The sequence below is a fragment of the Schistocerca nitens genome, chromosome 5 (assembly GCF_023898315.1).
Source record: "Schistocerca nitens isolate TAMUIC-IGC-003100 chromosome 5, iqSchNite1.1, whole genome shotgun sequence".
NCBI classification, from domain to species: domain Eukaryota; kingdom Metazoa; phylum Arthropoda; class Insecta; order Orthoptera; family Acrididae; genus Schistocerca; species Schistocerca nitens.
The window spans coordinates 633727206-633739862 of NC_064618.1; the positions used below are offsets into that span (position 1 = coordinate 633727206).

At 38.8% G+C, this 12657-nt stretch overlaps 1 protein-coding gene across 3 annotated transcripts in view; it reads right to left on the minus strand.

The window, feature by feature from the left end:
- Positions 1-598: 598 nt before the first annotated feature.
- LOC126259321 (RNA-binding protein EWS-like) overlaps positions 599-12657 on the minus strand; it is a 97241-nt gene continuing 85182 nt past the window's right edge. For all 3 annotated transcript variants that reach the window (XM_049956001.1, XM_049956002.1, XM_049956003.1), the window contains exon 5: positions 599-1864. In XM_049956001.1, coding sequence (XP_049811958.1) covers positions 1193-1864 — 672 coding nt within the window. In that variant the 3' untranslated portion in view covers positions 599-1192. The remainder of the gene's footprint in view (positions 1865-12657) is intronic.

Here is a 12657-nt window from a genome sequence, read left to right on the forward strand (position 1 = left end):
CTTCTGAGGCTGGCACGCACGCCAGATTTAGCACCCTTGCAACTTTTTAAAAAAAATATCTATTATACAATGTTTATATTGGCTATCCGTGAATGCTTACACACTTGAAGAAGAATATTCATGAAGCAATAGTCGACATTCTCAGCCTCTATCATTTCTAAAAATGTGTAATTTTAAATTTCCAATTATGCAGAAACACAAAACATAAAATGCTAAGACATTTATTTTTCTTTTATGAACCTTTCAAATCAGCATTTTTTATTGTTGCACTATTTATGATAAAAGCAACCACTGTTCAACAATACAATTACCTTTTCTTTCAGACAAACACACTTGCAAAGCAATGCTGCTTTCTATCAAGATCTATGAATCACGGGCCAAATATTGACTGAAATATGAAAATCTTGAAATTACATAATACGTAAAGATGTCTTATTTAATGTAGCTTTCACTTTAAATAAATAACAACAGTAATGCTTCTGTGTTTATGAAAATTTATGTGAGCATCTACGTGCGAGTCATAGAAAATATGATTTTTTTCTTTATGCTTTTGCTGAAACACTGTAGAACATTTGCAATGCCCACTAAGTAAAACATGAAGGTTTACATTTGTTTATTGACTTTTCAATCAAGAGTTTTACAGAGAAAAAGGTCTGTGATGACAGGTATTCTACAAGGCTTTTTAACAAATTATAAAAAATTATGTTTGGCCATTTCTACTACATGCAAGTGGAGATTTTTACACCCAGTACTATTTTCTGCTTCAGTCTCTCCATGTAATTTCATTTATGTATTGGATATACGATGTCTTTGGCTACACAAAAATGTGGGTCTCTGCTTACAGTAAAAGAATTTTCACACTTACACTGGATTTCCATTAACACACACATAGTATCAGTGTCAAGTCAGAATGGAGCAGTACTGCTCAAAGAATACTGTGCCTTTAACTTTGATCAGTGGATTTCTTCCTCAAATGGTGATGATACTGCAGTGGTTCACCAAATAGAAATCACTTTGTTCATTGCACTGTAGTATATCACATCAAGCACAGTATATCACATCAAGTAAATGCAACAGGGAAAAAACAAAATAATTGTCCTAATGTCCTTATACAAAATTGACAAAGAACTGTCTTCTATACACTGACTCAATTACTGTGCTGACGCAAAAACGTCTTCATACACCAGGGAACTCAATACCATTGGTCATTGCCCTGCTGAGTGTATGACTGACTGTACACCTGCGTCTGTTGCTGCCCATATGTTGCTGTTGGCTGTTGCTGCCCATATGCTGCAGTCATCTGTTGCTGCCCATATGTTGCTGCAGTCATCTGTTGCTGCCCATATGTTGCTGTCGTCTGTTGCTGCCCATATGTTGCTGTCGTCTGTTGCTGCCCATATGCTGCTGTCGTCTGTTGCTGCTCCTGCCCATATGACTGTGTCTGCTGCTGCTGCTCTTGCCCATGTGTGTGTGTTGGCTGCTGCTCATATGTCTGTTTTTCTCCATAAGTCTGCTGTTCATAAGCCTGCTGTCCGTAAGGCTGCTGCCGATTGTACGTTTGTTGTTGGCCGTATGACTGTTGGCCATATGATTGTTGTTGGCCATATGTCTGTTGTTGGCCATATGATTGTTGCTGTCCGTACTGCTGTTGTGACCCATATGACTTTTGTTGTCCATATGGCCTCTGGCCATATGGCCTTTGCCCAAACTGCTTTTGCCCATATGGCCTTTGACCATATTGCTTTTGTCCATACGGCCTTTGGCCATACGATTGTTGCCTGTAAGGCCTATTGTACTGGCGCTGGGTTTGTTCATCATCTTCGTCATCATCATCATCATCGTCGTCTTCAGAATCTTCATAATTCTGTAACATACCTTCTGTTAGTAACACTTTTAGACTAGAATTCTCATGCTGTCTACAAATTTTTCCCACCAATTCCAGTAACTTCTGTCACAGTCTTTGTCACTACAGGATTTAACAGAAATAATTCTCTGATTTTGAGAGATAACTCCACTCTGAAGTGCAATTAGAAAAAATTTGAACACACACGAGAGAGAGAGAGAGAGAGAGAGAGAGAGAGAGAGAGAGAGAGAGAAGCTACATTTAGAGAAAGTACCCATGTTGCAACCCATTAAATCACATTAACAGTTAATATCACTCAAGTGGTGATCATTATCAATTACACACTGTTGCTGTTTAGCAATGAGGTACATTGTAAACAAGTATTCAAGGCCAATAACTGACCCACTGAATGAATGTCCATTTCATAGACCCCATGATCTATGCGGTTCATTATCACTAAATCTAGCATGTGTTGTCTGCATGATATTGAGGCAATGACAGGAACCATGGCATTTGACAGATGGTTCGACATTTTAAGGAACTTTCTGTGGACACAGTATGAAACTGAAAATAATGCACAGTTCCATAATGACAGAGGCACACAGCTCATATCTTTATTTTTCATTGGCCTGTTCAGTTCCTTGGTCCCCATCAGTTTAGCATTTTTTCTAACTTCTTATCCTCTGTAAAGATCTGTAAAATAAAGTCTGTATGAAAATAACAATTAAAGGGCGTCAATACAACAAGAAAATTTACCGTTCTGCAATTACTTGCAAGGTCACAGATAATTTGCATGAACTGTTATCAGTGTGTGGTTGATAAATGTCACCTATTGGTAGCTTTTCTCTTAAAAATTAAAAAAAAATCTTACAAATAAAAGAATTTTGAACATTCCTTACTTCATTTGTTTTTATTGCCCTTAAAAAAAATAGGCTGAAAATTAGTTTCATGTGCATATTATAGACTGATAATGAAAATTCATAATGAAAGGAAGACGAATCTTAAAATTTTGTATTCAACTGTCTGCAAGGACAAGAGGAATGCATTCAGCAAAAAACACTGAACATCTTATCAAGAGGTCAGAGGACTGTAATATTGGAAAGTTGCGAGATGAAATTCCTGTCAGCTAAGAATTGCAACATGCATTTTCTCTGATGTTTGTGCAGATATTTTCAATTTATTTATGCAATGTATGGATGGAGTCAGCCCTAAACAAATACGGTACATCACGTGTTTCACACAATGTCCAGTATCAACAGAAAACTGTGTTTCTCATTATATACATTTTTTTAATGTAAAATTATGTGACCATTCAATTGAACCGACATAGCAATGGCTGCAAAACACAAATATTAACCAGTAATCTAGCAAGCAACAATGCAGTAGCATTGTTGTATGGGAGTGAAAAGATAGGCAATGCATTAAGGGCCTGCGCAAGAGCCGGGCAGGTCACGCAGTGAAGACATGTAAAACAAAAATTTACTGATATGACAAATGTTGAGAGAACATCAGAACTAATTGCTTTTTACTTCAGACAAAGATCTGTATATGTATGTTCACATCTTCTGTGCATGACTTGCCCTGTGCCATACTGTCTGTCCACTACTGTCATGCAGCAGCAGTACTAAGATGTAACTGGACTACTGCCCATTTCTTATGTTTTTCTGTTTCTTGTGTTGTTAAACTAAATACCACAGCAGTTTAAACTTGGACAACTTTGTCACAAGTACACACAATATTACACTTATCCCCCCTCCCGTGAGATTGACACCAATGTCTTCCATTGACACTGGGTACTGTATGAAACACATGACGAGCAGTATTTGTTTGGACTCACTGCATCTACACATTACAAAATCAGAATTACAAATATCTGATGTAACATCAGACCAAAACCCACCTGAAAACCCTCAGAAGACACACATGGAATAGTGGAGAAGTGTTGCTACCATAAGCAGGGGAAGCAGTTGTGGCTGAATGCATATAACGCAAATAATAGATTGTTAAGTGCAGCAGCAACCCACCAAATGAAAATCGTCTACAGAATGTCAAAACGGATCTAAGTCAATCACACTGAAGACAGAAATCAAACAGAGTCACAGCCAGTGAAACCAAGATATTACTACCTCAAAATTTTCTGTAATTCATTAAAACTTAATGCTATCTACCAACTGGCATAATAATTCTGCACTAATTTTTAACACATTTACATGCTTTGAGTGAAAATTAGTATTTTTAATGTTTAATAAACAAATGTGATTTCTGAATGTATCACAGCAAGATACTTCAGGATCACTTTGCAACTGAATGGGGTGTGAAAATAGAAGAACTTGATGACAATCATAAATTATTAACTTTACCTAGTAAAATTGTCCACAATAAATTTATACAAGTACTTAACTACACACACCAACGTGCAGCAACCTTTTAAAACAATATGAACTGATGGGTCCAGGAAAAGGAATAGCGAAGTTCATTTCTACAATTTTGAGTTTTCAGCAGTATATGAATGTGTGGAACAGACCCAGTATTTACTACTATAGTAAGTATGGAAAAACCACTAAGTCATACTGTAAATGAGGTTCAAAAAGCCTCTGTCCAGATGAAATTGGGGGGGGGGGGCAGGGGGAGTCTTAGTATGTTAAGTGCTGGTCTGTAAATAACGATATAAGTTGCAGCCCTGACAAACAGTTGTTGTAAAACATTACTGTAATTATGTGCACTGTTGGCACATTAAGCTTATGTGTGATGGTCTGTACACAGTGCACTGAAGTTCTTGCAATTTTGTGAAAATTCTGTTATGGACGGTGAGCCATTAAGTCATGACTATAGTGAAATTATGGGAGGCAGTAACATACTCACGGAAGGAAAAATAAAATAAAAAAAGGCTACTTATCTGTCGTAAATGAAATTTAATGTTTCATGAGATAGGAGAAAATTGCCATTGTAGTTTACAATGTTTTCACAACGCCCCTGAAGATACCAATAAAATATTTTAAAACAATTCAACATAATGGACTATGTAGATATGCAGAATGCCTATTTATGTCATCTCATTTCTGTACTTCCAATACAGCGTAACAAAAGATGAATGTGAAGCAAGATTTCACAATGCTATTTACAAGCACAGAGTACAAGGAAAAGTAGGGGATGGAGTAAAAGAAGTTTCAGTTTGTCATAAGGCATTTTGGGTAAAGGATTGTTGAGTTGATTCTTAGAGAGAGAGAGAGAGAGAGAGAGAGAGAGAGAGAGAGAGAGAGAGAGAGAGTGTGTGTGTGGGCGCGCGCACATGCATGCCCGTGTGAATGACCTAATGCATATGCTTTTCCTGGTTTTTAATTGTTTACATAAGCAAACCTTATATTGGAAATCATTGTCAGTCTTGTATAGTGCTGGTACTTTTTTTTCTCTTTTCTTTCTGTCTGTACACTTTCTAAAAATGAATGTGTAAGAAAAAGAAATTTGTGCTGTTCAGTGTTAAGTTAGAAGCATTGAAATGACAAAGGAGAAACAATAAAAAAAATGTGATCATATACACTCCTGGAAATTGAAATAAGAACACCGTGAATTCATTGTCCCAGGAAGGGGAAACTTTATTGACACATTCCTGGGATCAGATACATCACATGATCACACTGACAGAACCACAGGCACATAGACACAGGCAACAGAGCATGCACAATGTCGGCACTAGTACAGTGTATATCCACCTTTCGCAGCAATGCAGGCTGCTATTCTCCCATGGAGACGATCGTAGAGATGCTGGATGTAGTCCTGTGGAACGGCTTGCCATGCCATTTCCACCTGGCGCCTCAGTTGGACCAGCGTTCGTGCTGGACGTGCAGACCGCGTGAGACGACGCTTCATCCAGTCCCAAACATGCTCAATGGGGGACAGATCCGGAGATCTTGCTGGCCAGGGTAGTTGACTTACACCTTCTAGAGCACGTTGGGTGGCACGGGATACATGCGGACGTGCATTGTCCTGTTGGAACAGCAAGTTCCCTTGCCGGTCTAGGAATGGTAGAACGATGGGTTCGATGACGGTTTGGATGTACCGTGCACTATTCAGTGTCCCCTCGACGATCACCAGTGGTGTACGGCCAGTGTAGGAGATCGCTCCCCACACCATGATGCCGGGTGTTGGCCCTGTGTGGCTCGGTCGTATGCAGTCCTGATTGTGGCGCTCACCTGCACGGCGTCAAACACGCATATGACCATCATTGGCACCAAGGCAGAAGCGACTCTCATCGCTGAAGACGACACGTCTCCATTCGTCCCTCCATTCACGCCTGTCGCGACACCACTGGAGGCGGGCTGCACGATGTTGGGGCGTGAGCGGAAGACGGCCTAACGGTGTGCGGGACCGTAGCCCAGCTTCATGGAGACGGTTGCGAATGGTCCTCGCCGATACCCCAGGAGCAACAGTGTCCCTAATTTGCTGGGAAGTGGCGGTGCGGTCCCCTACGGCACTGCGTAGGATCCTACGGTCTTGGCGTGCATCCGTGCGTCGCTGCGGTCCGGTCCCAGGTCGACGGGCACGTGCACCTTCCGCCGACCACTGGCGACAACATCGATGTACTGTGGAGACCTCACGCCCCACGTGTTGAGCAATTCGGCGGTACGTCCACCCGGCCTCCCGCATGCCCACTATACGCCCTCGCTCAAAGTCCGTCAACTGCACATACGGTTCACGTCCACGCTGTCGCGGCATGCTACCAGTGTTAAAGACTGCGATGGAGCTCCGTATGCCACGGCAAACTGGCTGACACTGACGGCGGTGGTGCACAAATGCTGCGCAGCTAGCGCCATTCGACGGCCAACACCACGGTTCCTGGTGTGTCCGCTGTGCCGTGCGTGTGATCATTGCTTGTACAGCCCTCTCGCAGTGTCCGGAGCAAGTATGGTGGGTCTGACACACCGGTGTCAATGTGTTCTTTTTTCCATTTCCAGGAGTGTATAATATCGGTGAAGTTACCACTGGTGACTTGCGAACAAACCGACATTCATTGGAACACTTTTCTTCATATAAATGCTCTGAAGGATCTCTCACCTAAAAAGCTATAAAGAAGTTAGAGTCTTAAAAAACAAGTGAGGCATTCATTTGGTTTATTCTTTTCAACATCCCCACCTAACTTTCCATAGTACAAGTTTTGAATATTTTGAGACAGTCCCAGTCATCTAAAACTATCAAGACACTTTTCTACTGGAGATACCCCAGTTGATAAACAAAGAAACAGGCCATGGACATTAAGTGCTGAAACAGTTAATACAGTTACACAGCATACTGCCTCCTTTCCAAGTAGTAACAGTAATTATGCTTATATGTGCTTCGAAGATCCACTGTTTATCAAATGCAATTTCTACATTTTTCCTTCATCCTGAACTTGTTGCCAAAAAAGATAGTAAGGTTATCTGTTCCAAGGATTCGTACATTTTGTAACAACTATTATGACATGGCTGTGAAAAACTGGAACATATTTTGTGATTTATATTCTGGCCAAAATGAGGACTAAACATTTATTCAATTTTTGTACAATTTGATTACAGCAAACAGAAGCTCTTTTCCCATAAGAGGACGTTCTGTTAGGAATCAGATAAAAACAAGGACCTTATAAACCAGGAAGCTCACACAGAAGTCTCCAAAGATTAAATACAGGAGTTCATATCAGCTCGGTCAAAGACTTTTCACCATTTAATGTTACTGAAGCGACATCTGAAACTTTTTGCCTATGGACAGCATTCCTTAAGCCCTTCTACAAGCAAAAGTGTCCCTTTCCGATGTGTCCAGTTAGGAACTCATTATAAACAGAACTCACTCAAGGTGCGCCAATTCAGGACTTATAATCATCCAGCTGAAGAATTCAATGGACTATAGTGATTTGCCAGGGTTTTCAAGTAGCAGTAAGACTGTATGATAATCCCCAAACCTTACCAATTTATTTATTATGATAAAATTCTAAAATGTTCCAAATGTTTCAAATCTACTACCCACATCTCGTGAGAAATACCAGGATCTAGAAGTTTCGAAAAATTTTTGTGGGTCAGCAGCACAAGAATATTATAACAGTCTTCCTATTGCTTGAAGTTCTCAGAACAGGCAATCTTCACTTTTTAAATGTAGTTTGATTCTTATTTCAAGCAATAAAGGAAAAGTCAATGCTTATGTTTCTTTCAATTCACGGACTCATGCCGTCCTTTCTTTGAATAAGGTACTCATACTTGACTTATTCATCATCATCATCCTCGTTTCCCCTCTACCCAACATCTGGTCGGGTTGGGGTATCAATGGTACTTTGTCACTTTACTGTCTTTCCACCATTCTTCTTCCACAATTTGGTTCCATAGCAGGTTTCTCCTCCTTTAACTCATCTTTATTGTATCAATCCATCTTTTTCTCTGTCTTCCTCTTGATCTCTTGCCCTCAATCTTGAGCTCCATCATTTTTCTTGTTATTCTTCCCTCTCCCATCCTCTTTACATGCCCAAACCATTGTAATCTATTCTTTTCAATTATTTCAGTCAACTTCTCCACTCCAATTTCCTTCCTAACATCTTCATTTTTCACTCTCTCTCCCCTCATCTTCCCTAGCATACTTCTCAGAAACTTCATTTTACTGGATTGTATCGTACTCTCCTCTCTTCTAGTCACAGTCCAAATCCCTGAGCTGTAAATTAGAGTAGGTGTGAAGTAGTTCTTGTATAGCACTAACTTGCACCTCATTGGCACTTCCCTTCCCCACATCAAGTCCCTCACACACTGGTACAATGTATTACTCTGTTGTATTCTTTTGCTAATTTCTGCCTCCAAAAGAGCATTCCCCATTAATACACTTCCCAAATATTTAAAGTTGTCCACTATTTCAATATACCGTCCCTTAATATGAATTTGTCCCTTGCCCTCTCTATCCCCTCTGGTTACCACCATGGTCTTGCTTTCCTCCACACTAAATTTCATTCCATATTTCTCGACCTTATCATTTAGGATGTCTATTTGTTCTTGTACCTCCTTACTGTTTGTTCTTCACACCACAATATCATCTGCAAACATTAACAGCTTCATCTCCCTTCCTCTATGGACTTCTTTCGTCTCTCTATTTCATCCATCACCATTATAAATAGTAGTGGTGATATCACACTTCCTTGTTTTAGTCCCGTACCACTCTTAAACCATTCAATTCTTCCAACTGATGTCTGCACACACAACAAGAGCTTTTTTCATACATTGCCTGGATGACTTCAAGTGTTTTCTTTCTAACTCCCTTTCTCTTCATGGCTGCCCATACCTTTTCTCTGGGAACACTTTCACTAGGTCGAGAAATGTCATCACCAGATATTTCCCACACTCCCAATGTCTATCCATTAACTGTCTCATACTAAAGATTGAGTCCACTGCTGATCTTTTGAATTGAATTGAATTTGATCCTGTAAGATTACATTGTGTACAGTAAATGTACGTGTAATATAGGACATGTCAAAGTATTACTGTTCATTATCACTTATTTTTCTACACCTTTAGCTTACATTTTTACGTCATTGATAATGAATAACAATATATACAAATTTAATGGCATAAGTATTCTGCAACACTGTAAAACTCTTTTTCAATTAGATAGTCTTTAAATTTCTTTGGAAAGTCATTGTGAAGTACACTATCTTGCAGGTTTTTAGGCAGACTTCTTAGTAGTCTGATACCAGAATATTGGGGTCCTTTTTCTAGCATTGCCAGTCGGTGGGGTATGCTCCGTACTTCATTCTTACTTCTCGTATTGTGGGTGTGTACACTAGCATTTGTAATCCAGTCCTCACTACCTTTTGTGATGTACAGTGTTGTTTTGTATATACACAACGATGAAAAAGTTAAGATGCCTAAATTCTTGAAACAGTTTCTGCACGTTTCAGAGGTCTTTCTTCTTAAAATGGTCCTAATAGCTTTTTTTTTTTGGTAATGTGAACACTTGTTTTGTCTCTTGTTTGAGTTTCCCACCAGTCACTCCATATGGTTCGGAAAGTCCATGATACACTGTACACAGAAGTTTCTTGTCTGAATACTGTGATAGCTGCATCATTGAGAACATGACAGAGCTCAGTTTCTTAGACATTATAAATATGTTTTTTCCATTTCAGTTCATTCTCAATAAGAATACCTAAGAATCTAGCAGATTCTACTTCTTCCAGCCTTGCTCCATCAACCTCTAAATCCATGTCTACAGCCTTTCCCTTGTTTTTAAACACTGCATACATAGTCTTTTTTAGATTTATAACTACTTCATTTTCCAACAGCCATTGAGCTGTGACATTTGCAGATATGTATGCTCCTCTCTCAAGCTGTTCCATATTTTGGTCACTATTTAGTATTGTCATGTCATCAGCATACAATATTTTCTTTTCTTCCTCCTCTACACCTATATCATTAAAAAATACATTAAATAACAATGGCCCCATTACCGAACCCTGAGGCACTCCATATTTGATGGGTTTGGTTTCTGATTGGTATGAGTTTCCTAACGATACATACTGCTTGCAGTTGCACAAGTATGATTTTATCCATTCACCTGGTTGCCCTCGAATGCCATAGTTGCTTAATTTTTGTATCAGCATTTCATGGTCAATGGTGTCAAATGCCTTTGAAAGGTCCAGAAACATTGCAGAGACAACCTTTTTCTCATCTAAGGACTGTAAAATGTATTCTTTTAGACTGGCAATTGCTGATTCTGTAGACTTACCCTTTCTTAAACCATGTTGTGAGGGTATGAGAATCTTATGTTTGTCCAAATAGTTAACTAATCTGGTATACATAAGCATTTCTAGGATTTTTGAGAAACCTGATATCAGTGAAACTGGCCTGTAGTAGTTGGGATCATCCTTATACCCTTTCTTGTACACTGGCACTACCTTCGTTATCTTCAGTTCTTCTGGAAAAATTGCATCTCTGAAAGAACAGTTTGCTATGTTCAGCAGTGGTGGTATTATCTCCTCACTTACCAGCTTTATTACATGATTTAATATTTCATCATCACCAGCTGATTTCGTGGACTTCAGTCTCTTTATAGTTTTCCACAATTCATCTTCCGTGACTGATCTTAAGAACATAGTACTGTATGATCTTTTTGGTACCTTAATACCCTACTGTTTTTGACTATTTCTCTCCAATTTTAAGTTTTCTACTACACTGATATGGTTATTATTCAGTGTGTTTGCTATTTCCATACCATCTGTGACCACTGTGTTGTCTATTTTAATTGACCTAATACCTTCTTCTTTGTTTGACCCATCATTTTCCTTCCTTTCAGCATTGATTGCATTCCAAGCTGCCTTTGCCTTGGTTTTTTGAGTTCGTTATGGTGATATCAATTGCTCTTTCTTTGACTTCTCTTATTGTTTTTCTATACTTCTTTTTCAACATTTTACAATTTTCAGCTTCGCCCATCCGTCTCACATCCTTCGCTGTTCTAGTATTTCACTGGTAATCCACTGTGTTTGATCTTGCTACCTTTCTTGTCTCTTTACTTTCGGAAATGCTACATTAAAATGGTACTTAATAGTTGAAATAAATGCATAATATTTTTCATTTACACTCTGGGCCTGTAAGGTTTCATTCCAGGTTTCCTTACTTAACATTGTTCTAAAGATGTTGATATTTTGTTCACTGATGATTCTAATTTCTTTGGTTGTTTGTTTTGGTTCTGATACTGTGTCATTACTTCTGAAAAAGCTGATTAGTTGTCCATGATGATCAGATATTTCTGTATGAACTACATGTGACTCATAGTTACACACACAAGTAATTATGTTGTCAATAACTGTCTCACTTTGTGTAGTCACTCTTGTTGGTGCAGCTATTGTTACTTTCATGTTATGCTGTATTAATAATTCTTCAAAATCCTGTCTTATTTTTGTGTCTTTTCCCATGTCAATGTTGAAGTCTCCACATATAATAAGATTTCTCTTCATAGTCATTCTCAATAAGCTAGCAATTTTTTTCAGAGATGCTAATATTGCCTGTACACACAAAACACTCTAAAATCCTCTGTCATTATACCAGTAACTTCAAAGTCTTTCTCTAGCTATGGGCAATGTAGCAGCTTCACTGTTGACATTCTTTGATAGAGTACCTGTTTTAATATATATACAAACGCCACCACCCTTATACGGTATTTAGATCTGCAGAAGTAACTAGCTAGTTTGCAGTCCTTTATTGCAACATTATGTATTTTACTTTCAGTTAGTCCATGTTAACTTATGCATAATATGTCTGGTCTTACTTCACTCAGGAGTACTTCTGCTTCTAATTTTTTGTTACCAAAGTATTGAATATTTTGATGAAGTACTTTTATGTAATTTTTCTTTTGTTGGTTTACATGTTGTGAGCTGTATTCTGGGGCAAATTATTTATTATTGTCTTTTTTTGTATGGTGCTTGCATTTTTCTTTTCCAGCTAGAATGTATGATTTTTCACCCCCTTCAGGCCATATTAGTTTCCCTTGCTTCTAATGATTTTGCAGACATCTGCAAACATTCTGCTGAATGTTACAGACCCCAGTCTATTTAAATGCAAGCCATCCTTTGCTAGTGAGTTTTCACATAGGAATTTGTTTGGGTCTATAAAAATTGCCCCAAGACGATCACATTGTTCTTTAAGAGCACAGTTTATTTTGGCGATATATTTTTCACTCACCGACTTTCTGTTTATAATTCCGCTAAGTATCAGCCGAGATTCTGCATACGTATTTCTTGCACAACGAATCATGTTTCTTGTTTCGTTTGCCATTTCTTCCTCACTGCTGCTCCTGCCATGACAAAAGCCATACTGCTC